The 26,601-nt window shown below is 53.4% G+C and overlaps 1 protein-coding gene across 1 annotated transcript in view; it reads right to left on the bottom strand.

Moving 5' to 3' along the window:
- POLR1A (RNA polymerase I subunit A) overlaps positions 1-26,601 on the bottom strand; it is a 76,723-nt gene that overhangs the window by 9,315 nt on the left and 40,807 nt on the right. Inside the window, exons 14-27 of the mRNA XM_081101027.1 lie at positions 25,227-25,418; positions 18,833-18,982; positions 17,595-17,778; positions 16,126-16,208; positions 15,855-16,013; positions 13,657-13,755; positions 12,528-12,680; positions 11,209-11,291; positions 8,924-9,089; positions 7,892-8,113; positions 6,868-7,082; positions 4,708-4,875; positions 3,730-3,865; positions 2,890-3,047 (exon numbers count right to left, since the gene is read on the bottom strand). Of these exons, the coding sequence (XP_080957153.1) occupies positions 2,890-3,047; positions 3,730-3,865; positions 4,708-4,875; positions 6,868-7,082; positions 7,892-8,113; positions 8,924-9,089; positions 11,209-11,291; positions 12,528-12,680; positions 13,657-13,755; positions 15,855-16,013; positions 16,126-16,208; positions 17,595-17,778; positions 18,833-18,982; positions 25,227-25,418 (2,168 nt within the window). The remainder of the gene's footprint in view (positions 1-2,889; positions 3,048-3,729; positions 3,866-4,707; positions 4,876-6,867; positions 7,083-7,891; positions 8,114-8,923; positions 9,090-11,208; positions 11,292-12,527; positions 12,681-13,656; positions 13,756-15,854; positions 16,014-16,125; positions 16,209-17,594; positions 17,779-18,832; positions 18,983-25,226; positions 25,419-26,601) is intronic.

The raw sequence follows: 26,601 nt of genomic DNA, 5'->3' as shown, positions 1-26,601 counted from the left end.
ACCAGGTGTGGAGCACTGGGCCGGCCACAGGGGCTGCTGCTTTGACTTACCAGGCGGTGACTTTGGGGCAACATCACACACCTGAGGCGCTTCCCTTTAGCATCCCAAGTCCCCCCACAACTGTCCTCAACCCCAATGACACATCTGCTCCCACCCACCTCTGGGCATGCTATGAGCGCAGGCTCAAGCCATTAGCTCTGCTAGCGACCTCCCCAGCCCCTTATCTAACATGGAGCTGCATCCCCCCCACCTCACCCCACCCCACCCCACCCCAAGGTTGGGTCTAAGTGCAGATGTTATTCCAAGAGGCCTCCTCTAATCTCCCTGGTTAGGAATCCTTTCCACCTCACCTGCCGCTCTTGGTGAACAGGACTGGCGCAGAACACACGGGAAGGTGAAAAACGAGACTAAACACATGACCGGAAAGTGGCAGACACGCTGCCAGTGTGCGAGTTCTCCTGGAGGCGCAAACCATGTGCCACTCCGAGAGCAAGGGAACGAAGGCCCCAGTGACAGCCCCGGGAAGGCTTGGCTGATTGTCAGGACATGGCAACCGAGAGGGAGCAGCAGGGGAGGCTGCAGAGAAAGCTCCCATTCCACATAAATGATTATAAACAGAGAACACACCCTTGGCTGTTTCCCAAAGTGCCTGCCAATAGCTCCACCACCTGTTGTTTTCAAAGTCGTTCTCACAGAAGCGCGAACTGCAGATGGCCCGCCTGGTCCTTTCATAGCTAGGACCTGAGGCCAGATCTTACACACCGACCCTAGTTCAAGGCTCTTTCCACTTCTCCACCCCACCCATGCCACCCCCCAGATAATTTATGTACTTGTTCAGAGCTACCTGCCAGTACAGTATGTGTCACTGTGATCTAGATGTGTTGTTTCCCATCTGTGTTACAATAGTCTCATGAACCCTCCTACACTGCTGGTGGGAATGTAAACTGGTGCGGCTACTATGGGAAATAATATGGAGGTTCCTCAAAAATGATCCAGCAATTTGACTACTACTGAGTATCTACATAAAAAAGAATGAGCTGGCTGGTGTGGCTCAGTGGTTGAGGATCAACCCATGAACCAAGAGGTCACTGGTTCGATTCACCAGTCAGTCAGGGCACGTGCCCAGGTTGTGGGCTCGATCCCCAGCAGGGGGTGTGCAGGAGGCAGCCAATCAATGATTCTCTCTCATCATTGATGTATCTCTCTCTCTTTCCCTCTCTGAAATTTAAAAAAAAAAAGGTGATGGACTTTCAACTCCCCAAGATGAGGCAAGTGAAGGGAACTCTCCACACAGCCTGGTGCAAGCCTCCTGCAGACCCACCTGCTAACGGGCCTCTGACAACTAGAAATGGGGCCGAACATCCCACTCCCCGGGGATGCTCAATGCTCAATGGCCACATGGTCCTAGCTCCATTTCCTAGAAAAGGGCAGTGTGGCCAGCCCACACAAGCAGCCCGGGAGGCCTCTCCTCCCGAGTAATTAATGAGCTGGCAGGCTGAGCACAGACGAGTCTCCTGGGACATGCCAGCACCAGGAGAGCAGGGGCCGCCTGAGAGAACAAACCTCCTACCCAGGTGGACAGCGATGGAGGTGTTCCTGAGGCCCAGCCAGTGACAGCCTCACCCCGGGCTCATGTGCACCGGGACAGGATCCAAAGGGCTGAGTTCACGTCCGAGCTCCCCATCTGCCACAATACCCACTATCCTAAATGCCACCTGCATAGGGACCAGCCCGAAGCCAGCTCACAGCTTCAGAGGTAGGACAGCTGCTCTCTCCTGGCCACACTGCCTCATGACCAGCCTCTGAGTGGGTGTCACCCAGGCAAGGTTTGTGGGACAAGAGAACTCATGGACTTTCCGCTGCTACTCTATCCGCCATGGGTTCTCTCTCTGAGCAGCTTAGAGACTGCCACGCGGTCTAAGTTAGAGGCAGATGGTCTGTGGTCTGTGGCCAAACCCCACCAAGAGATGGGATCTATTTGGGCCGTACCAGGCTTTTAAAAAGATATGAGTTGGTTGCTAATGTTTAAAAATTAGGAAACTTATTTATAAAGATAAAAGCAAGTAACCAAACCACCAGACAGAAGAAAAATGGGGCGGGGACTTTCTTCTATAAATCAGATCGGGCTTCCCTGGCTCACACTCCCTCCCCCTGGAGGCAGGTTCTGTGCACTCGTCTGCCGGGAACTTCCCCACCTTCCCCACCGGCCTGTGACCTGCAAGGCCCTGCAGCCACGAGCGTGCACGCCTCGATCAGGGGTCAGCTGGCAAATCAAAAGGGCTTTGTTGACTCTGGCTGGCTGGTCCCACCCGATGTGCCCACTCCCATTCCTGTGTACTCAGCACTGTGGCCTGTGCTTTTCAAATGTCCAACAGTGACTTGAACTTGAGAGAAAAAGGATGTTCATTCTCCCTACCAGAAGGCAACCCAAACGTCTCTGTAAGAAGCTGGAGGTAACCCAGTTACCGAACTGGCACTTACGAGCAGCAGGCCACAGGTGTACTGCTCATCCCCAGGAGACGAAAGTGCCAGGAACTACATTATCTGCCTGGAATCACATCATGTCAGAAACGAACACCCAGCGCCGGCCCGCTGTGGCGGCCGTTCTCTCTGCGGTCACCTTCTTCCATGCCTGAAAGCCTACAACCCCGAGAAGGCTCACCAACCAGCAAGAACGGGGTTCAGGAAGTGGTGTGTGGTCAGTACAGTCACACGTATAAGCCAGAGTGGAGATGAGGTTTCCAGATTAGGCTGCAGGGCCCATGCTCCCTAAGCACTTTCAATGAAGAACTAATTTGGGCAAATGAGCCCCAACCTCCAGGAGTCCTGAAGCCAGGAGGGCTCAAGACCCACCACAAAGTCAAGCAACAAAGTGGCCCGCATCCTGACCTCGTCTCCATGAAGTGCAGAATGTCCGCAGGTCTCAGGCACTTCTCCTGCTCGTAATACGCATGGGGCAGGAACTGAAACCGCAGCTCGTACACCCGGAACTTGTTCTGCTTCTCTCCCATCCAGAAGGATTCCTGGACATCGACTTTCTGCAGCACCTAGAACCAGATACACAGGGAGAACCCAACTGCTCAGGTACCAGGGCATTACAGGTGGGTTATGAGAAACCCGAGGGCTTGGGGGACAGGCTGGGACCACTGGCCAAAACCCCAAAGAAATTCACCAGCCTACAGGTTGCCCCAGGAGAACAGCCCCGGCTGCGGGTGTGGGCTCCAGCAGGGCTGGTATGCTAACCCAGGACGTTGCTTTATTTGTAAGGCACACGAGAATGCTGCAAGATTATTTCTAAAGCTTCCTGCTCAGCCCCTCCCCTGCTCAGCACCTGGCAGAGAAAGCTCCGCTCTCATTGGTGAGAGTCTGAGCCCAGGGTCTGAACAGTCCTGACAGGAGGCTGTGGGGAAAACGCCTCGCCCAGGCGGCAGCAGGTCCCCCAGGCAGCAGGTTGCCCAGGAGGCAGCAGGTCCCCCCAGTCTGCAGCAGGTCGCCCAGGCGGCAGCAGGTCGCCCAGGCAGCAGGTTGCCCAGGAGGCAGCAGGTCCCCCCAGTCTGCAGCAGGTCGCCCAGGCAGCAGGTCCCCGAGTCAGCAGGTCGCCCAGGCGGCAGCAGGTCCCCCAGGCAGCAGCAGGCCCCCCCAGGCAGCAGCAGGTCCCCCCAGGCAGCAGCAGGTCGCCCAGGCGGCAGCAGGCCCTGCCAGTTTACAGCAGGTCTGAGAGATCATTACCTCCCCCAGGCACACCCTGGTGAGCTGCCTTTTCAGGCTTTTCACTCTCTTCAGGGCTTTTTTGGTGTTGAGCACGGGCACGCTCATCATGGGTGTCTTGATGTTGGCGCTGGCCACCATGAGAATCTCCCTCAACCTGTCACAGAACAAGGACACCTGATCGTAAGAGGCACCCAGGTCCCCTTTCTTGTCAGAGCCCTTTGGGGTGTGGGGCAGATCCTGAGATCTTGCAGGGAAATATGCTCTGGCCCGTGTGACAGCAAGTGACTCTCCTGTCTGTTTCCTCCACTGGAGTACGGCTCCTCAAGGACAGGACTGGGTCATATTCTCATTTCCTATCACCTGTTTCTTGCATACAGCAGGTGCTTACTAAGAGCTTACTGAATGAATGAAAGGTAACTAGAGTCTACGCCCCTTCTACTGGGTGCCAGCACCCTGCTCAGGCCTTGCCCCTGAGCTGTCAACCTGCCCAGCCTGACTGTGTGGGAAGGTGGGCCCCGCAGGTGAGGATCCTGAGATTGAAAAAGCTAAGGAACCCGTCTCAGACAGTGGCAGGGCCAGCTATGGATGCAGGTGGGTCTGACCCCCACTCTTTCCTCTCGCCCACTGGCCATCATCCTGCAGGTTGCATACAGTTACCTGCAGGGCCAGGGCTGCTGTGGGTCACGTTCTACGTGGATGGTGCCCCACAGATGGGTAACCATGTGGCCCTGCAGGGGCTTGTGAGTCCCGCCCCCAGGAGTGAGAAATTGATAAGCATCCAGGTAACTCTGATACAGGAGCTGGCAGAGGATATATGGGGATTCTAAGAGGCCAGCCAAAGAAACTACACAGAAGAGCCGAGTCCCCCAGACTCCAACCCTGATCCCCACTTTGATGGGCTCTGACTTTTGGTCATGCACACACACTCTAATGAAATGCGTTCTTCCCCGGGAGTGGGCTAGGACAGATCCCACATCGCACACACCCGTATCCCACCTCGGAATGCCCAGGGTGACGTTCATCTCCCCTCTGCCAGCAAAGTGGAAGGTGTTCAGCGTCATCTGTGTGGAGGGCTCCCCGATGCTCTGGGCGGCCAGCAGGCCCACCGCCTCTCCCGGGTCGCACAGCGAGCGCTGCCACTTCAGCTGCAGCAGGGTCCGCAACCTGGAAGTGGGGCAGGACGGGGGTTAGGAGCGGACACCACCCACCTGTCGGTTGGGTGTCCATATCATCCAAAACCAGGGTGCATGGAACTAGTCCCTCTCCCTGCTTCTGGGCTGCTATTTCCTAACAAATCATCCTCTCATCCTTAAATTCCTGCTGGCGACCCTGGAATGTCTTCATTAGCCACAGGGATCCCAGCGGGGTGGTGAAGCTCTGCACGTCCACCTTGGACTGTTCAGGCTCTGAGGATGCCATGTGTCCACTCTGCACCGGTTACCAGCCCCCGAGCGGTGAGAATGTCTGAGCTCCCCAGTCACAGGGTTTCCTCTGTGAACCCTTTGCCCCACTGGTTGTGAGTGTGGAGACGTTAAACCTCCTGCTGTACAAACCAGGACGAGGTCCACAAAGCAACTGTGGGGTAAGGGGGCGGGGCTGTGGGGCTGTATTTTATTAATTAGTGCAAACGGCTGCACGTCAGAAGTGTGGGTCCTATACAATTTTGCAGTTACTAGCTATTCTTCCTTTTAGAACAGCAGGGAATACTGTCCCCCCACACATGGAACAAGGGCTCATCAAATGGAGACAAAATGGACAGGTGTGCAAGTGCAGAAAAAAGCAACCAAGTGCGTTCCTATGCAAGTTCTTTTTAAAAGTCAGACTTTGCATTAACCCAATGTGTCTTCTCTCCCAAGTACCTCAAACCAGTGAGGTGTGAGCGCACATCGGTATTCCTGTCAGACAGCCTTCAGATACCTCCAGGACGTTGGAGCTGCACCGAGCCTGCTGCTTGCTTACAGGCCCCTGCCGGGACAGAGGCTCTCAGAAGTGACCTCTCTTCAGTTTGGTGTGACGGGTGTGGCTGAGAGTAAGGGAACCCACTGCCATTCAGTGGCTGCCAACTCCGACAGCAAATCAAGAACAAGGACAGAACCGAGGCAGGATCGCTGGCCCGTCTCGGCCCTCCAAACCCACGTGATGCTCCCCAGGGCTAACCTCTCCCCGGTTCCTGATGGAGTGCAGCTGGAGGGAGGACCACCACAGTTCTTCCGAGAATAAGGGGCAGCACCCTGAGCTGCAGGGGAGCAGCAGGAGGGGTGGGGGAGCCAGGACTTTCGCTTGTAGGACCAGCCGTGCTGGTAGCTGTGATAACCTGTAGGACTTATTCGACCTGGGAATCTCGGGGGCCTGGCTGGAGAAACCACTTTAAGGGGTAAAGAGAGCCCCGGCCCTCCCTCCCTCCAGCATCTGTCTTTGCTCCCTGCCTCTACTGAGTCCCATCTCCCCGCTGCAGTCCCTGCACCCTGTCAACCTCTCCAGGCACCAGGGGGTTTCAGCAGGGGCAGGATGAGCAGCCTGGACACAGCAGGTGCTCTCGGTCGTCCAGCTCCGCAGGCCAGGACCACTGACAGCCCCCCAAGACCAGCCCCACCAGCCATTCCTGGGGCACTTTTGGTGTTTTAACCCGCTGTGGCTCGATGCTGGTTCCTGTCTGGCTTCCCACCCACCTACACCACAGGGTTTTTTCCCCCTTTTGTGTGTGTGAATGGGCCCAGAGTAAAACATGTGTCCCTTCTTCCTTAAGGCTTCAAGGCCCAAAGCTCGAAGGACCAGTGGGATAATCAGATCCAACCCTCACAGACGGCTAAGGCACGGTGTCATAAGGCAGAACGATTTGCTCTCAGAGTTGGAAGCCACCGAATGGCAATTAGGCTCCCTGATTCCCAACTGGCCACACCCATCACACCAAACTGGAGAGAGGCCACTTCTGAGGGCTGTCCCGGCAGAGCTCTCTTCTCCTCTCGGCCGATGGGGATGCCCACACCTGCTCGGTCTCCTATCCAGAGCCTCAGGGCTTGCAGGCTGCCCTTCTGGTTCACTGCCCTCCCCGCTGCTGGGGTCTGCACCCGGGACGCTGCTCCCTCTCCTGAGGTAGAGAAGGGCCTACACCAGGTTTCCCTCTGCACGCACCGAGCCACGCATCCATGTCGTTACCTGTCAAGAGAAAGCTCTGATTTCTCAAAACTCTTCTCTGCCTGAGACGCCCACTCGCGACTGTAGTCGTCCATCTTTGTTTCAAATGTTTCTGACACCGAGGCAAAGTAGATGTCAGGGCGCCAGACGGACAGGGTGGGGTCAGGACATGGGGCTGCCTTCTTCTGGTATTTCCTTCGGCTCTGCTCATCCAACTCGCCCCACATCCTCAGCACCTGAAAGGAAGGGCGGCTCAGCCACACAGGGGGCACCAGCACGGCCACTTCTCCTGGGACACGGGGGGATAAGGAGAATCAAAGGCACTGGCCTCAGAGGCGAGTGGGGAGAGACAGAACCCTGACTGCAGTGAGAGCCCAGCTCTACACTTAAAACAGGGAAACTGAATCCGTCCAGGGCTCACTGCTCCACCCGATTCTATGAGCTCTTCATCCTGGCCCACCGACGACAGGGAGTGAATGTCCACACTGGGATTCTTTTAGAATAAACAGGGCACTGTTACTAATAATGCCAGGACAGGCGGCAGAGGCAGGACAGTCCGAGGCCAGCCAGGATGCAGTCGCCATGAGCCAGGTGATCGTCCGCTTTCACAGACCCTGCGCCCACACTGTCCCTCAGCCGCCACTTCAAAGCACGCCCCTGCCTCTCGGCTCCTGGCTGTGCTTGGCCAGGAGGCCTCCCCAGCAGAGGGGAAGGGGTGAGAGTGAACCCTGGCGTCTCCCTCCCACCCTCTCAGAGAAGCCCCAAGTGGGCCACCTCCCTCCACTGAGGGCTCCTGTCGAGCGGCCTCTGCCCACAGCCCCCTCCCTGCACCTTCCGGCCCGGGGTGGTGTGGAACGGAAGTGAACAGTCCTGGTCAGTTCCCTGGAACCCTGCCCACACCTCTGCAGCGCCTCTTTACATCCCTGTTTGACTGCCATGTGTTTACCGACAGTGAATGAAGCCAGATTTCATGATTACACCTCCCATTAGGGAAACACCCTCCTTCCCTCAGCCCCTGGCCTGGAGACACAGCCCCCCAAGTCACCTGGCAGGTCCCGGGACTGCGGCCGGGCTGACTGGTGCCCTGGAGGTCGGCGGCTCTCGCGGCTGCCTGGACTTTCTGGGAATAGCTCAGGAAGGCGCCCGTCCTCTGCAGGGGGCCGGGGTGCTTGCTCTGCCATTTTTTGATGGCTCTGAAGTGGCGGAGAGCTTTTTTGGGATCTGCTCTGGACAAAACTTCATGGAGATGCTTCGACTTCATGATTACCTAAATAAACAAACCACACACACAAGACCAACGAGGTGAGGGCGACCCAAGGCCATGCCACACAACCTCACGGACCAAGAGGGCCTTGCGGAGCTGTCACAACAGCTGTCAGAGGCTGAGCACCTGCTACTAATTGGGCCTCACTGTGCAAACCAGACCTGGGAGCCGGCGGTCCCGGGAGCTGAGGAGTCAGGAGAGAGACGGGCACACGCGGGGCCCCTTCAAAACACAGGGGAGAAGTGTGGCCCAGAGCTCGGGGCCGGGGCCAGGATGGAGGAGCACGGCCACGTGCAATCTTCCTTCGGCCATCCCTGTGCGACCCTGGATAGGCCACACCAGTTCCAGCTTCCCAGCCGGCAAAATGGGGTGACTGCCGGTCAACAGTGGCGGTCATCCCCGGCCAGTGAGGTACGGCTTGTGTCTGGGTCTGGGTTCAAACGCTGGCTCTGCCACCCTCCAGCCAGGCACTGAAGCTCTGACCGGTGGCCTCAGCTGTGACATGGGCAGAGGAAGGAGCACCTCCTTCCCCAGGTTACACGAGGATGAGACCCAGTGTCCACAGCTTGAGCTGGGGGCCCGCACATGGCAAACGCCCCAACGGCAGCTGCTGTCTGGGGTGCTCGTGCCTTTCTGCCACCTCCGTCCACCGACGGATGTGGAAATGGCGAGTGTCGCACGGCATCGAGGTGGTTTGTAAACTCTTCTCCCTCTACGCCTCAGCAGCCACTCTAACTGGGCGGCAGAGCCTGGAGTGCGAGGCCCGTGACACAGCCCAGAGCCCACGCCCCGGCCGCCGGGGGCCTGACCCACCTCGTAGTTGCTGGCAAGGAAGGGGAACTGCTTGGGCTGCAGGAACTGCGTCTTGGGGATGTCCAGGCCGTCCTCCCCGTACAGGAACTGCACCACGCTGCCGTCGCTGTCGCGGACCGTCAGGTCGTACTGGACCACGAGGCCCTCCAGGTGCTTGATGATGCACCTGTGGGAGGTCTGGCTCAGGGCCCACCAAGCTCACCTCCCAGGGCAGGAGGGAGGCGGTGGGAGGTGGGAAGGAACTGCTGCTCCACAGCCAAGCTAGACTCCAGGACAGACAGCCTCCACGGCCCAGGCTCTGAGCTACGGTCTCCCAGCTGGGGCTGCAGCCTGTGCCCGAGAAGTTGGCTGCCCTGCTGGCCCCTGGCTCCCTCTCTGCCCCAGCTGCCAGTGCCCTTAGAGCCACAGGCAGGCAGAGCAGTGGGGCCGTGTCCCCACCCAAAGCTTCTTCAATGCTCTCAGTCCAGAGACACTCGGAGGCACAGAGGACATTAGGAACTAGGTGCTGATGTGACACCCCTAACCAGGCGTTCTCCCTCGCTTCTCCCAGCGGTCAGTTGCCTCCCTCCTCTCCCCCTTCTGCTGCCCGGTGATGGCCCCTTACCTAACTCGGCCACTCGGCCCTGGTTTCTCCTCCTGACACTTTAGGAGGAGGTTTCCCAGGAGCCACTGCTCCCCAGGCTCCAAGGGCAGAGCTGTGTTATCGCACTGTCTCCTTGGCACCAGCCCACCAGCCAGGCTGACGCTGAGCACCCACTGAACATGCTGAACACACGGAGGGGTCCCCCCCTGCACGGCTATATGCGCCCCCAGGGCTGCGGCTCAGCACAACAGTGGCCTCTCCAGGCTGCACCTCCAGGTCTCTCCCCAGCGTCAGGCCTCATCTAAGGGCCACTGAAACGTGCCTACTTGAACGCCCTGCTGCTGCCACCTCGCGCCACCCACACTTCTCTCCCCTTGGCTTTCCGTCACTGGGCTGCCACGGAGGCCTGAAAACAGCTGGTCTGACGCCGCCCTGCCCTCACTCCTGCATTTCAGCCAGCTGCCCCACATCTCTGCCGCATCTGCCTCTTTCTCCCTATTGCCACCCTCGAGGGCTCCCAGCCTGGGCTCCGCACAGCTGCCCTGGCTCCTCACCCATCGCCAGAAGCACTGCACCGGCCTCCTCCACCCGGACCTCCAGCAGCAGGCGCCTGTGTCCTCTGTCCCGTGGCTCCCCACACCCTCCTCCCTCCCACCCTGCATTCAGAGGCCTCAGGTCCTCCCACCCCAGACGCAGTTGATCATTTTTTCTCTAGCCTGTTCTACACTACACGTGTTCTTGAATGGTTTAAAAGGATGGAAAGTAGGGTGTCACCCCTGCTGGTGGGAGGAACTGGCCATGTAATCCATGGTCCCTGGAGGGGAGCTCAGCCCACTGTACTGAAGCAGCCAACTCTGCAGATGGGCTCCTCTCCGACAGCCAACCCCCTAGGCTGCAGCTGTGGGCGTCCAGGGGAACGGACCGAAATAAGGGCTGCACTTTGGGAATGTGGAGCTCAGAAGCAGCACAGGAGAGTGGGAGGGACGGACAGGCCTCTGAGGGGAGAGGAAAGGAGCTCTGCCTTCCTGTGCGCAGCCAGCAAGTCCCTGAGAATGTGCTTAAAACCAGGCCTTATTTATGCTGTCTCTCCATTTCCCACCACCACTGGCTCCCTGGGCTCATGAAAAACCATTACCCCAAGTCCCCAAGGCACAGCCACCCGGCTGCATCCCAGGAGAGGGAGGCTGGAACGCAGGCACCTACTAGCCCGTCTGCCGGGCCCTCTGGAGTCAGGCCTTGTCCAGACTGAAGCTTTATTCCCCCAACCTGCTCAACAGGCCCGTGAGAGTGGCTACTTGTCTTCTTTCCTCCCAGAGATGAGGGAACAGGTAAGTCTAGGCTGGGGACCCCAAAGTGGCACCTGCATCTGGAGCAACAGTAACCGCAATCACAGACGCATAGGCAGGGACCCGAGCCCGGCAGCCCCTTGGCTGTCCTGGACTGCCGAGCCCTCCTGGGGGGAAGGACCAGCCCATCACCCCCGAGACCTTTCCCGTACTCGTAACTTCCCTCAGAACGCAGGGGCCCTTTGTCTGCGCTTATGTGCTCCTAATTCTTTAGAAGGGGAAGAATATCTGCTATTTTCTGTCTCAGGATAACCGTGGGCATTTTAAAGACGTTTTTCCATCTAAAGAAATTCCAAGTGAACCGTCACTGAGATGTGGAAGAACCGACACCGAGCGGTGCAGAGCAGGGGCGTTACCTTTGGAGGTAGCCGGAGCGGCTGGTTTTCACAGCGGTGTCGACCAGGCCCTCGCGCCCCGCCATGCAGTGAAAGAAGAACTCCTGCGGGAGAAGCGGGACCCAGGTCCCAGAGGCGGCAGTGAGGACGGCGTGCTTCGGGAGGACGGCTCAGGCCCACCCTCAGCAGTCCCGCCTCATCTCCTGGGGCCCTTGACAGCTCCAACGGCCCAGTGACTGCTGTCTTATCTGCCCGAGAGCAGAGGGAGCTTGGCTGAGAAGTGACAGGACCTGCTCAAGGGGCCAGGGGTCTGCCTGCACATGTGCAGCCCACACATCTGAATTCCACTTCCCACAGTGTTAACAGAGGTAAGAGTGTTTTCCAAACTCTTTGATTGCAACCCACAGTAAGAAATACATTTACAACAGTAATCAGCGTACACACACACACAAATGCACATAAGGATATAACTAGAACTTCATGAAACTACCCCATCCGTGTGCTCTCTGTATCAGCCTGTTGTTTCTTTGCGTAACCAATGCCATCACTATCTATTATAGCGGTTGCATGACTAACTACGGGGTCACAACCAGCTTTAAAAATTCTGGTCTCTGTCGGCACACCACCATCCCGTGCCAGAGGCCAGGGATGACCACTGGAGCCGAGGAAGGAGCCCTGGAGCAGCGGGCAGCCTTGAAAAAAGGGTTGCTCCTGTTTACAACCTGGACTTAGCTGTCTGACCACAAGGGTCATCCTTGCAGAAATGCACTCGGCAGAGAACAAAAGGTGCCAACGTTCAAGAAGCTGTTTGACAGGTTTGAGGAGAAAACCCTCCTCCTAGGGGAGAGTCTGTTGTCCAAGGGAACACTGGGCATTTGCGACAGATGATCAGCTTCCCAGTGGCAGGAGGAGCCAGGGAAGCTCTGCTGGGGGCTTGTGAAATAAATCTCCATGAGGTCCCTTTGGCAATGGAGAGACCCCAGTGGGGGTGTGGGGCCTCCCTTTCCCTGTCACCTTCAAGTGCAGTAAGACTGGATAAGGGGGGATGCACAGCAGTAAACGGTGGACCTGGGATTGGTCTTACTCATCTTCTCATTTATCAGCAAACACTCACTGAGCTCCACGCTGTGCCAGGCACTGTGCTAGGCTCTGGTGTCACAATGGTGGACATGGCATGGCTGTGTCCTTATGGTCCTCGTGGGCCACAGGGTCCAGTGGGCAAGCACCAAATGGCTTGGAATAATATCCACTTGCTCACAGTTGTTGGGGAAAGTCAAAGGCCTTCTACCACTGAGCTGGAAATGAGGAGAAACACCAAAAGGAAAACCCAAAATACATACGGGAGGCTTGATGCCAGTGAGGAACCTGCCGGTGACGAAGCCGCCAGCCCTGGGGGTGAATTCGTAAGGCTCGAAGCAGGGCAGTGACTTGCCAGACGCCATCAGTGGGGGTCTCCGACCTTCCAGTTCAATCTGGCCCAGGAGGCACGAGATCTGGGGACAGGAAACCCGAGACACATCTGTTAAGCAATGCTTCGTCCTAGCAGGAGAGGAGGGCCTGCGCTTCGGAAAAAGCTGCATGGAAGCTGAGTTCTTAAAGGCCAGCCCAGATTTGTAAATGAACCAGGGAAACCAGCTTGTGTTTTCAGAAAATAATTGTTTCCCTTTTGCTGGCGGATGGGAGAGTCTCCACACTTGGTGTTTTGTAAAATGGGCGACAAAAGGAGCCATGTTTCAGAATCATCACGCTCTACCTGGAAGGGACCTGAGTGCTGGTCCTAATGGGAAACTGAGGCCTGCAGGAAAAACAACTTACAGTGCTCCTTAAATTTTAAGGCCAAAAGAGAATAACACTGACCATACTTTCGGGGTTGGGGGGGTGGTGTGGAGAACAGTGTGTCTGGCTTTCACTTTAGACAAAGGGACTCCCTGATGGCCTTCAGCCTTTAAGCCCATTCCTATTGCTCTGAGTCCCCAAACAATGAGATGGTCCTTAAGACCCTCTCAAGGTCATCAAGATTTTTTTAAAAATTGCTACAATTTGTGCGAATGTGCCATAGCACTGAGGTCATCTGAGGAGGTAATGGGCCTCAAATTAAGGGTTAGAAACCTCTAGAACAATGCTTATATTACGAAATGGGAAAAAGCAGATCATGCAAAACTGCAGGGTCTCAGCTAAGATTACACACACACAGTGTTTCCATATAACGTGAATATATGTAACAGTAATTTAGTGTAAATTTACAGTATCTACTGTATTATTCGTAGCATCTGGATACTTACATCTATATTTGTTCATAACGTTATTGCTAACAGTGGCAAGTTCCTGTACTGACTTCTATATGCTTTTATATTTTTCAGAACTTGCCACATTTTATATAAAACATGGATCCTTTTAAAATCAAACAAATCAGAAACTACCTCCTGGGAATACCGCACCCTCGGCCAAGCAGCCACCCAGTGCTCACACCTGCATGGTGTTCACAGTTGAACCTTTGGCTCCGGACTGCACCATCATCTGCAAGTTGTTCTCTGGAAACTGCCTGTGAAGGCCGAAAGGCATGCATGCCTGCGGATTAAAACGCACCGGTGAGACCACCTTCTGAAATCCCAGACTCAGAAGGTAAACTGAGGGTGTGGCAGCGACACACTCACACTATTCACTCAGAGAAGCACCAAACCCCACCTGCCATAAGAGGTCCCATTCGGCATGAACCCTCTCGCTAGAAGCTCTGCGAGTCTAACAACGCCCCGTGTGCTGCCCTCGACACCGTCCGTCAGGACGCCCGAGGGGCCTGTCACTGGCCAACAGCGGCCGACAAGGAGAAGCAGGGGCAGCACAGGCAGCTGAGATGCTAACGAGAAGCTGGTTAAAAATAAAGTCTTGAGGCTATGCCTTGGCGAACTCCCCCAGCAGAGCATGGACTTGGCCTGGCAGTGCTGGCCAGTGTCCCTGTCAGACTCACATTTGCCAACGTGCTGCCCAAGCACCACGTGGGAGCCTTGCCTCGGCTCCAGGGCTATTGCAAGTGAGCAGCACCCGGGGTGGAGCCTGGGGAGACACTGGGAGGGGCTCTGAGTCTATGGAAGCCTCTGCGTAGAGCTGCGGAGACCCAGTCCACCACAGGGGAGACACAGGAGTGGGAAGAGGTGAGCCGGAGGGACAAGAAGCAACCCCCAGAAGCCGCTGGGACAATGCCCCGATTCCAGCATTCCCAGGCAACGCTGGCAGCCACGCTCCTGGTTCTCGGGGAGGTGCTGGGAAGGCTCCTCTGAACAAAACCCCTCAGGGACAAACCTGTACGGGTGAGAGGTCTGTGCTCCTGGGAGCCTGAGGGCTGCTGAAAGCCAGTCAAACACTGACTTCTCTGAGTGTTGGCCTTGCCTCTTCCTCTCCTTCCCAGGCTGGGCCTCGAGGCCCAAGAGGGAGGGTGAGGGTCAGGCAGGGCGCTTCCAGCCGCAGGACTGGAACCCCAGCTCTGGGACCAGAAGATGGAGACACACAGACTCTGGTCTTGGCTCGTGCAGGGATTTCCCTCTCCTTTCCTAACTGCACAGGAACTGCCTTAGTGAGGAGCAGACAGGGACTTGCGGGGCTCTGCCAGGCCAAGAGCACTACACAGGTCAGGCCCTTAACCCCCTCAGCATCCCTCCCTCCAGGTGTGGAAACAAAGCACAGACTGGTTACGTCACCTGCCTGAGTTCACACAGCAAGGGTATGGCAGAGCTAGGGTTTAAACCAGGCCTTCAGCTCTGGCTCCAATATACAAGCAGCAATGTGGGGCGCGGCTACAGTGTGTTGGCCAGGTTCAAGCCTCGGACCAATGAAAGGGCAGGGTCCTCTCATTGCCACGTGCAAGTCCCAGCTGGAGGACAGGGCCCTCCCAGCACAATTATAGCCAACAGCTATGGTTGTAAGCTTGAACCTATGGTCCAAACACGTGGTCCCACATGCCTTGTGATAGAGTTCGGGTGCATGTAGTTGAGTGAGGTTGGAACTCAGGAGAACGCTGTAAACAACTCGATCACGCCCCTACTTTGCCTCGTGGCATCTGCTATAAAATAAAGACACGGCTTGTGGGCGCTGGCACTGTCTCATCATCAGGGGGCAGCGTCCCACCGAGACCCAGCTTTCATTCTCTTGTCTGTCTTTTCTCAATCCTTTCACCCCCCACTCAGGATCACCTTTGGCCGTATCACAGCAATGGTATTGTTGGTCCCTCAATCTACTCCTCCACTGGCTGCAGCACCACAGGAAACTGCCCTTGCCTTCAGTCCCTTTTAATGCAATCATCCCCAAACACACACATTTAAAAAAGTGCACAGGGGCAGAGGCAGGGAGGGGAGGAGAGGGTGAAGGTGAAAGAGGGCGTAGAGGGAATAAATGGTGATGGAAAAAATAAAGTAGTAAACAAAACAAACGAAGTGCAGAGCATTCCCGCTCAGCATGCAGCACAGACCTTTCGTCCCAGACCCTGACTGGGTGAGGGAATGAAGCCGTTGGCTCCTCAAAGCGATGACTTTTGCACATCCCACCTCACATCCCACCAAGTCAGCTGCTAAATAGCCAAACTGCTCTAAAGGGCCCCGAGTGAAAATCAAAATGTAATTTTTTTTAAAATGAGCATTTAAAATGGTGGGGATAACTGTGCTCACTGCCAGACTAACCTTGTTAATCTCGTTACTGTAATGGTTCACTTCCTCCTTGAACTTCAGATCGATCATGTTAAAATCTCTCTGGTCTTGGCCCAGATGGGCATCCTGCCATCTCCCTCGGACCTCATCACATGGCGCGGTTTCTGGCAGGTTTAATGCAGACCTGACAGCCTGGAATGAGAAAAGGGACACGTCGGAGGCAGCAGCCAAGTGAGGAAGGTGTGGGTTTCACTCTGCCGGAGAGCTGACCCCTCAGCAGGCCGGGCCTCCCAGCCCTCCTCACCCGGGGCCCGCAGTGGGTAGACTCGTCAATGATCCTGTGTCTCTTGACATCCGCCTGTGGCTTCACCAAAATGTCTTCCACGCCTGTGAAGTGAGACAGACAAGCTCGGGTGGCACGGGGCCTGACTTCTCAGCAGGACGTAAAGTCAGTGAGGTCAGGGCATGGAGCAGTGTCACATACCCAGGAGGCACCTGAACAGCAATCACCTAATGTCTTTACAAGACTGCTACGCTCTCCTAAGTGCTTCCCATCCCGTAAGCAAGTGCAGGGCCAAGCATTACAATCTCCATTTTACAAATGTCACAACTAAGGCTCATCTCGAGCTACCTGCCCAAGGTTCCACAGGTAAAAAGCAAACCCAGGCCCGAGTCCAAACCTGTGCTCTTAGGCACAGCTCTACTGCCTGAACTCAATAAATGTATGTTTCATGAATGGGCTGCGGGTGAAGATGTTGTGGATGAAAAACCAAGGCTAGGGAAGGAAGAGAGGGAGGGAGAGCACATCCTGGCTCTGATTCCCGGAAGTCAGTTGTTGCAGAGACGACCACCCATGCAGCTGTGAGGATGGGTGTGCAGAAACACACACACACACGAGCCTGGGTGACAGGGACCACACCACAGGTTCTGCCCAGGAAGAAAGCCCAGGTCACTAGTTAGGCCTGTCGTTCTGGCTCCACAGGGATGAGGAATTCCTCACCTTGGGCAGGATGTCTTTCTACTTCATTTTTTCAATCAATTATTTCCTGTCTGTTCTGTGAGTGTTACTGGGGCCAAAAGTCCCTCAGCCAAGATCTGAGTGGGAAGGAAACAATGGCTGCACTCTTAAAAGCTGGGCTAAAATATCTGGAATCCCAATGCACTGTCCTGGAAGCTTGAGGGCCTCTGCAGAACATGTGTGCATGGAAGGGGAAGAAATATTCCCTCTGTGAGGAAGCCATAACCACAACAGTGGGTCCTTCCGTGGGGTCAGCTCCAGGCCACCACGGTCCCTTCACTGCCCCTCTGGCTCTGAGGGCTGGAGCGAAGGCACCATCTCTGGCCTGCCCTTCCCTCAGAGCTCTGTCCACCTGGGCCACGCTCCCTCTCAGCCTGGCGGCATCAGGATGCTCTTTGCACTTGGGCCAATCTCTCTTTCGACCATATGCTAAGCACCCTTTGCAGAGCACGGAGTGCCCAGGGAATTCTGGGAAAATGGGGGTGCGTGTGAGTGTGAAAAATCAGACCGAGGGACTGAAAACTGTAAAGGATGGGGTCGAGAACGAGACGGACGGTCACTATGTCGACGGTGAAGGATCACTGGCTCTGGGGGAAGGGCAGGAAGCACTGACGAGATGCAAGGCTGCAAGTGCGGACGTCCTTGAGGCAGCCCGGCCGCTGCCCCGGAGGCTGGCGGCTGCTAGCAGAGCCGGGAGACACCTGGTTGGCGTGCTGGCCGGTAGGGGCCCCAGGAGCCGCTCGCCCAGCACTCACCCAGGGTGAAGCCTCTGTAGAGCTGCAGGTAGGCGGTGAAGAGGCGGGCCAGGCAGGTGAGAACCTTGCCACTGGTCTCCCCGCCGTAGATCTCGTAGCAGCAGTGCACCAGGCCGTACGCAGAGCTCCCGTAGTGTGCTTTGTCCAGCACCCCGCAGAGCAGCTCCCCTTCCCTGATGATCACCTGCAGAGGGCACAGCCACGACCACGAAGCTGAGACGCTAAGACGAGGGGCCGCCTCCAGAGCGAGCCACCCCTTCCCTTCAATCCATGCTTTAGTGTCCTTACTGTACCCGTCCCTCCACTGTAACCTGCTCAAGTCCTTGATGGAAAGAGGTGGGCACATGCAGACATTAAAGTAAGTCCCTCCGGGACCGCACCACACACAGACACATTTCAGTGTGTTCAGATATCCTCCCATCGCCACTCCACCCACAATGACTCGAGGTCAGGGACCCTTGACAAAGACTTTGTGACTGGAAATGAGAACATCTGGTATAAACTTCATAACCACGATCTTGGCCAAGGTACTCCCTCCCCTGTGCCCTGGGAGTAAGAACAACATAACTTTTCCAACGTCCTTGAAGGCCTGGATTTGTACTCTCACAAAGTGGGGCTAATGAATTAGAAGCTAACTAAACGGAGGATTCTGGTTGCAAAATGCTGCTGCGTGCCTTAAGCATGTGATCTATAAAGGAAGAGTGGCAGCTTCAGCTCTAATGGACTGTGTCGGACCTGGTGACGAAGCAGTGAGGGGGGGGACTTGGGGATACTCCCCCCCAAGAACACGCAGAGGCCTCGGAAATCTAGCGTGAGACCAGTCTCGCGCTCTGGAGGCAGCGCGGTGCCCGGGTTTGACTGTCCTGGCCCACCTCCCTGAGGCCTGTTCCCAAGGTACAAAGCTGGGAGGAGTGAACCTCACAGCAGCCTCATGATCTCAGCCACTCGGGGGTCTGCAGGGAAAACCCAGGCTCTGCATTTGCAGGCTTTGCAGTCAGCTCCCAGGCCTCCTGCCGAAGAAGCTTCCCCAGCTGGCTGCCAGTTTTACACTGAGGCCAACGCTAGCAATCAACTCTGAACCTCCCTAAAACCAAAGCTGACACCAACTTGGGCACAACTCTCTCTTATGAGCCATAACGCCTCCTTCTGCGCATGTGCCTCCTCCTGTGCCTGCTTTAAATCCATTTGCTTAAACCCAGGACTCGCAATCTCCAACGGAAGCGGCTGGGCAGCCATACCTGGGACTCGCACATGGAGTCGGGGTTAAAGCCGGGCACGGGCCGGGGAGACTCCTTCACCCAGGCTTTCCCACCGATCTTGGCCTTCCCTGATAAGTTCAGTGGGCTGTGCTCCTCGGGGATTATGTTTATGAGCAGCGTGGACACAACCTGGAAAGGAAAGAAAGGAAAGATGAGAGTTCCCTTTAGGGCTTCCTGTCCCTGCTCATCCTGAAGAGCCAGGCAAGCCCACTCCAGCGGCCTCTAGGTAAAGCAAGGACGACGACGGTTCCTCCTCTGTGGGGCCAGTGGACCTCCGCGCTCACTGTTCTACTCAGGCGACTTAGGAGGGAGCTTAGGGGCGGAAACGTACACACGCCACTAAGGACTTCACTGGAACTCTTCTTCCCTAAAATAACTGCTGTTAAAGTGAGCAACCCCCCAGACCCGGAAACACATCCAGCTCCCGAACAGACCGGAGGAAGGAGAGAAAAGCAGCAACCTGCTGTGGGGTCACAGAAAGAAGATTCGAGCGTGTGGTGAAAACAGAGACAGCAGGGCCGAGATGGGTGGTGGGCTCACGACACCACCCCTGCCCGGAGGAGGTGGCCCGCGGGCGCCAGTGCCAGGACGAGGCAGAGGCTGAAGAGCATCCTTCCCTGTCTCCAGGCCACATCCAAATCCACGGCGATTATTACACACAGTCGATGTGTCCTCCCACAGAACAAAGGAAACAAACTGGCAAAACAGGAGCACACATACAGAGATCAGACTGACAGCTGGCAGAGGGGAGAGAGCGTGGGGGGCCTGGGTGAGAAAGGTGACGGGATCAAGAAGTACAGATTGGTGGTTACAGAACAGTCACAGGGAGGCAGAGCATAGCATAGGGAACACAGTAAATAGTATCGTAATAACCATGTATGGGACCAGAAATACTGGGGGGACTACTCTGTAAAGCTCATGATGACCTATGCTGTACATCAGAGAATAATACTGAATGTAAACAAATTGAGAAAAAAAAATGTCCTCCCACAGAAAGCTCTGACTTCCTGGTCAAAGGAAGGAAAGGATGCGAAGATGAAGAACTGAGAGCTGTTCCTCTGCAGGCTTTGCAGAGGAGGACTGAGGGTCCGAGAGAGGAGCAGGCTGCAGGGGAGCTTCGGGACAGGGTGTTCCGGTGCCCGCCCACCACGGGCGGCCGTGTGCTGCGGGGAAGTGGCCACGCCCCCTCACCCCTAGCATCGCTCATCTGGAGAGCACAGATAAGGCCCACTCAGTCAGCAATTAACCGTGAGTGCTTCCTATGAGCCAGGTGCTGGGAAGAACGTAGATAAAATATGGTCTCTGCCTTCAGTGGAGCCTCTCTCCTGAGGGGGGCCCATGCTTCGGAGGAAACAGAGCAGGGCCCAGAGCAGCACGGGGCGCGTTTGGGGTTTTAAGGGAGACGGGCAGAGAAGGCCCGCACGGTGCGGTGGAGAGGAAGGGAGCCGCGCAGAGGGCAGCTCCTGCGTTTCAGGCTGAGGCTTTCCTGTGATGAGAAGGAAAGCGAAGCGGGAGGTTCTGATCACAGGGGTGACATGCTCTGCTTTAACTTTTAACAGGATCACTTGTTCCAAATGCATTCCTGGTCTATTCCCTGAAGCTAAAAAAATGCCATAGACCAGTGGTTGGCAAACTGCGGCTCGCGAGCCACATGTGGCTCTTTGGCCCCTTGAGTGTGGCTCTTCCACAAAATACCACGTGCGGGTGCGCACGTACAGTGCGGTTGAAATTTCATGGCCCATGTGCAGAAGTCGGTATTTTGTGGAAGAGCCAAAGAGCCGCATGTGGCTCTCGAGCCGCGGTTTGCCGAGCCGCAGTTTGCTGACCACTGCCATAGAGAATAAGCCTCCCACGTGACACTGACAAGACAGACCAGTACTTCAGAGCGGTTATTAAAGCGACCTGTGCAAGTCCAGGTGGGGCACCTCGCAGTACTCAGTAATTAGGAGACTACTCGACAACCTGCCGGCTTCCACAGAATAAGCTGTTACGGAGCTGACACCAGAAATAAATGTACGCGACTAGGATCAGTCATGGCCCCTGAAAGGCCAGGGGGTCCATCCGCTGCCCCAACTGGCCCATCAGTGTGGCCGTCCACTCAGCAAGTGGCTGCTAAAAGGAGGCCAATTTCTCAAGCATAGAGAACCCAAGTGAGATCAGCTGAACCTAGTGGATAACCATATGCTAATACGTTCCCAAAGCAAACCTTCCCAAAGGTGTAGCAGGCAGGGGGCAGACAGGCTGGAGGAACAGGCCCTGAGGGCTGAGGGGGGCTGGGAGCCGTCAGCTGGCATCAGCAGCTCTCAGTGTTGCCATGCCAGGTCCCACAAAGTAGCCTCGTTCACGGTACACAATGGAGCTGGGGCAGGTAGGAGAGCAGCTGCCTTTTCGTGCATGTGCACCAGGAGCAGGGGACAACTGGCAACAGCATCTTTTATTTGTTAATTAATTATAAATATTTTTTAAAATTGATTTTTAGAGAGAGGAAGGCACAGGGGGAGAGAGCAACATCGATTGGCTGCCTTCTGCATGCCCCCTACTGAGGATCAAGCCCACAACCCAGGCACATGCCCTGCCTGGGAATCCACTATTTCTAATAACTATACAATCTCTCTCTCTCTCTTTTTTTAAATCCTCACCAGAGGATATTTTTCCATTGATTTTTGGAGAGAGTGGAAAAGAAAGTGGAAGACAGAGGGAATGACAGAGAGCAATACTGATACGAAGGAAACTCATAGATTGGTTGCCTCCTGCACGAGCCCTGACCAGGGCCCGGGCTGGGGAGGAGCCTGCAATCAAGGTATGTGCCCTTGACCAGAATCAAACTCGGGACCCTTCGGTCTGCAGGTTGATGCTCTATCACTGAGCCAAACCAGTGAGGGCTACAATATATTAATAAATGGATGTTCCACAATTTACTTAGCTCCAATCTTAAGTATCTAGGCTTTTCTGAGTTTCTACCACTATAAACCAGAGTGTTACGGAATGCTTTTCAAGTAGCCTTTCTACATTTCAGCTTGTTTCCTGAGGCTGGGCTTCCAGATTGAAGGGAACGAACATATTTAAGACGCTAGGTAACAAGGTAGGCAAAAGTAGGTTTACAGTTGTGCGTCTACAAAACAGTTTACTCTTTTATTGTTATTTAATTATTGTATTATTTATTATTAACCTACTTTTGCCCACCCCTATATCCTTTGTCTACTATTTGGTTTTATTTTGAACACACTGCTTATGTTTAAATAAAATTCTAATAAATTCTGGACATTAAATTACTTAAGACTTATAATACATTCACTTCTAAGGTAACTTGAGATAGCTTATAAAATAAAGTCATATAAATAGGAATAATAAAGTGGGAAAATACATATGGCCAACTAACTAAATCAGGAGTAGGCAAACTAGAGCCTGCAGGCCAAATCTGGACCACCACCTCTGTGTAAATAAAGTTAGACTGCCCTAACCGGTTTGGCTCAGTGGATAGAGCGTCAGCCTGCGGACTCAAGGGTCCCAGGTTTGATTCCTGTCAGGGGCATGTTCCATGGTTGTGGGCACATGCCCAGTAGGGGGTGTGCAAGAGGCAGCTGATCGATGTTTCTAACTCTCTATCCCTCTCCCTTCCTCTCTGTAAAAAATCAATAAAATATATTTTTTTAAAAATAAAGTTAGACTGGATAAAACCTATGCTCGCTTATTTATGTGCTGTCTGTGGCTGTTTTCATGTTCTAATGGGAAAGCTAAGTAGCTATAACAGATTGTGTGGTCAGCAAAGCCTAAAATATTTGCTATCTGGTTTTACAGAAAAAGCTTATCAACTCCTTGAACTAACTATCCATATTATAGATTTTAATCAAACTGCAGAGTTGCCGGTGGTATTCAGTTAAGTCAACTTCCATTCTGGCCAGGATGGAACAATGGTGACCTGATTTACTCTCCCACCAGAACGTCAACAAAAGCAGACAAGAATATAAAACAATGATTTTCAAGACAACGGACATCAGGTAATGAAGGACAGTGATCAGCAAGGAGAGAGTAGAGAGTAGACTACCTATCAACTGAACCCAACTGACATTTACAGAGCAGTCCATCCAACAACAGCAGATTATGCATTTTTTTAAAAATGTATTTTATTGATTTTTTACAGAGAGGAAGGGAGAGGGATAGAGAGTTAGAAACATCGATGAGAGAGAAACATCGATCAGCTGCCTCCTGCATACTCCCCATTGGGGACGCGTCCGCAACCAAGGCACATGCCCTTGGCCAGAATCAAACCTGGGACCCTTGAGTCAGCAGGCTGATGCTCCTTCCACTGAGCCAAACTGGTTAGGGCAGAATATACATTATTTTTAAGGGAACACCGAACATTTACCAAGACAGATCATAACTGAAGCCACAAAATGAATCTCAATAAATTTAAAGGGATTCAAGTCATCCAAGGTATATTCTTTGCTGCAAAATACTTAAATGGGAAATCTGTAACAAAGATATCTGGAAAATCTCTAAATATTTGGAAACTAAATAATGGACTTCTAAATAACTCATGTGTTTAAAAAAGGAAAATTTGAAAGTGTGGAGAGCAGCTACAGTGTTTGGACAGGTTCAAGCCTCAGACTCATGAGAGGGCACAGTCCTCTCATGGCCACGTGCAAGTTCCAGCTTGGAGGGCAGAGCCCTCCCAGCACAATTATAGCCAACAGCTATAGTTGTAAGCTTGAACCTATGGTCCGAACACGTGATACCACGTGGCTGAGTGGTGTGGGCTTGATAGAGTTCAGGTGCATGTAATTGAGTAGGATTGAAACCCAGGAGAAGGTTGTAACCATGCCCTTACTTTGCCTCGTGGAATCTGGCTACAAAATAAAGAGACGGCTTACAGGCCGTGGCACTGTCTCTCTCCATCAGAGAGGGCAGCGTCCCACTTAGCCCCAGCTTTGTTCTCTTGTCTGTCTTTTCTCAATCCTTCACGGCCCCACACAGGGTCACCCTTGGCCGTGCTGGAGCAGCACAGGGAAATATTTTGAAATAAGTGAAAATACAACATACCAGAATTTGTAGGATGTCATTACTAGAACTTATTAGGGGGGAAATTTATACATAAAGTACTTATAAAGAAAAGAAAACAGTCTCAAATCAATGATGTCAGCTTCAACCTTAAGTAACTAGAAAAAGAAAAGCAAATTAAACGCAATGAAAACAGAAGAAAGTAAATAATAAAGCTCAAAGTGAAATCAATGAAACAGGAAACAGAAAAATAGAAAAAGTCTATGAAAGCTGTTTTTCTGAGAGCAATAAAACCAACAAACCCTAGTCAAATTGATCAGGAAAAAAGAGAGAGAAGACATAAATTACCAATATCAGGAATGAGACAGGTGGCCCATTTACAGATTGTACAGTAGAAAAGGATGATAAAGGGATATTATGATTAACTTTATGCCTATAAATTCAACAACTTATTTAAAATGGACAAAATCCTTGAGAAAACCAAGTATTAAAGCTCATTCAAGAAATAAGACGACCTGCCCCGGCCCATGCACTGAAAGGTCACTGATTCGATTCCCTTTCAAGGGCATGTTCCTGGGTTGCAGGTTCCACCCCTAGCACGTGCGAGAGGCAACCAGGCGATGTGTCTCTCTCACATGAATGTTTCTCTCTCTCTTTCTCTTTGTCTCTCTCTCTCCCCCTCCCCCTTCCTCCCTTCCACTGTCTAAAAAATCAATGGAAAAAATATCCTCAGATGAGGATTAACAACAAAAAAGATAACCTGAATAGTATCCCTATATGTATGTACTAGAGAAATAAAAATTTTAGTTTAAACAAAGGATTTCAGGATGATTTTGAAAGTCTCTTTCTGCTCTTCAGTCCTTTAAGTCTGTGGACCTTGGATTTGACTGGTTTTTAGTTGTTAAACCAACCTCACATTCCTGGGATAATCTTTACTTGGTTGTGAGGCATTACCAACAGCACAAGCACATAATATATTTTTAAATATTTTTATTGATTCCAGAGAGGAAGGAAGAGGGAGAGAGGGAGTTGGTTGTGAGGATTAAGATAACATAGCTAAAGCACTCAGCAAAGCACTCGGCCCCTCCCAACAACTACTACTAACACTACCACCAACACCACTGCCCATAGCCACCATTTGGACTCATCACATTTGAGGTCATCACGTTTAAGTTAGAAGCAAAGGACGGAAACCACGCAGCCTACTCCTCCGTTGAAACCCCCAGACCCAAGAGCCCCTCAAAGAGGAAGTCACACTATTGTCTGATTAGTTACTTGTCTGTCCCTGGCATGGCCTCCTCTGGGAATGAAACCTTATATAGGAGTGGCCGGTGACCTTCTGATATATATACTCTGGCTGTTTTCTCCCAATTACCTGCTTTCCTGTCCACAGTGGGAAAGGCTTCAGGATGGCAGGAGCAAAGAGCTTCACGTGTCCCACTTTGTCAGTGAGTCCTCGGTATACCAGTTCCATATACTGCTCCCGGGTGAAAAAGCAACCTCGGATGGTCATATTTGCACCGGCAATCATGTGATCTTGGATCAATCCTGCCAACGGCTGGCCATCCTACAAATCAAAACAGAAATGGGAAGAAGAACAAGAATAAATTTTAAGTCACATTCTAATTCCTAATCATCTGCCTGGAGGCCGCCTCCTAGCAACAGCCCTGTCTCATGGCCTCATGTTGTCCTTTCCCACAGCCTAGGAGGCAGGTGCCGAGGCCTCTCGTTTTGAGAGTAAACTGCCGCCCAGAGCACATGGCCAGGGCCTCCTTCCGCCGTTGCATTGCCCACAGTTCTCTATCAAAACTGCGTCAAAACCATCCATTTCCCCAAGCCTTGCCGCCATGATCCCATCTGGTTCTAGTTACTCCAGCATATTTTTGGCATTTATGCACAAATTTGGTCTGGCTGCTGCTAGCTATGTTCTTGTTTTTATATTTTGGTTTTATGCTTTAGTGTTTTTCTCACATTTCTGGCCTGGTTCTCCTCTAAATTGGTCATCCATCCAACAAATAGTTATTGAGAGCTTACTGTGCGGTCTAATCACTGGGTTAGAACTTGAATCTACTTCTGTGGACCAAACAGGCACAATCCTCTATGAGGAGGAAGAGCTGGACAGTAAGCAGATGTCTGGATAAATACATCGGCACAAAGAGTTTTAAATGACATGGAAGAAAATCACAGAACGGATCATCATACAGATCTGCGGTAGGGGGAGGGTCAGGAGCGGTCTCTCTGAGGGGCAGCGTTACAGCGAGGCCTGAGAGTGATGGGGGTGAGCAGTGCAGGGGGCTGGGGGGTAGGCAGAGGCTCCTGGGAGGGTCACGGAAGGGCCTTGACACACATGACTGCTGAAGGAAAGAACGTCCCTGCGAGTGTTCACAGTGCAGCATGTGTGCATGGTGGGCGGTGAAAAGGCTGTTTTCCACCAGAGGTCCAAACAAGGGCTTGCATATCAGGTTTGGTGGGTACGTGCATCTCCTTGGGCACTTGCCACAGGGTTTCTGACCCTTGGCCTCCTAACCCTCTCTGCAGGTCTATGTCCATGGCAACATAAGGCAGACTAAAGTAAGAATAGCTGTGCTCACTGACATTCTTTCAGAAGCAGTTTTTGCAAACTTTTCAATGTTTATAGGAACTTGAAAAAAAAATCTGAAGATTGTTAGCATTTGATTATTTGCCAAATATGACCCAATATTATGGCCATATTTCATAAGCAGGGCTAAAGGACTCACAAATGCAGCCTT

This window comes from Myotis nattereri, assembly GCF_964212035.1.
Source record: "Myotis nattereri genome assembly, chromosome: 10".
In the NCBI taxonomy this organism is placed as follows: Eukaryota; Metazoa; Chordata; class Mammalia; order Chiroptera; family Vespertilionidae; genus Myotis; species Myotis nattereri.
Note: the sequence above shows the minus strand (reverse complement) of the source record. Positions and strands in the feature narration are given on the sequence as shown.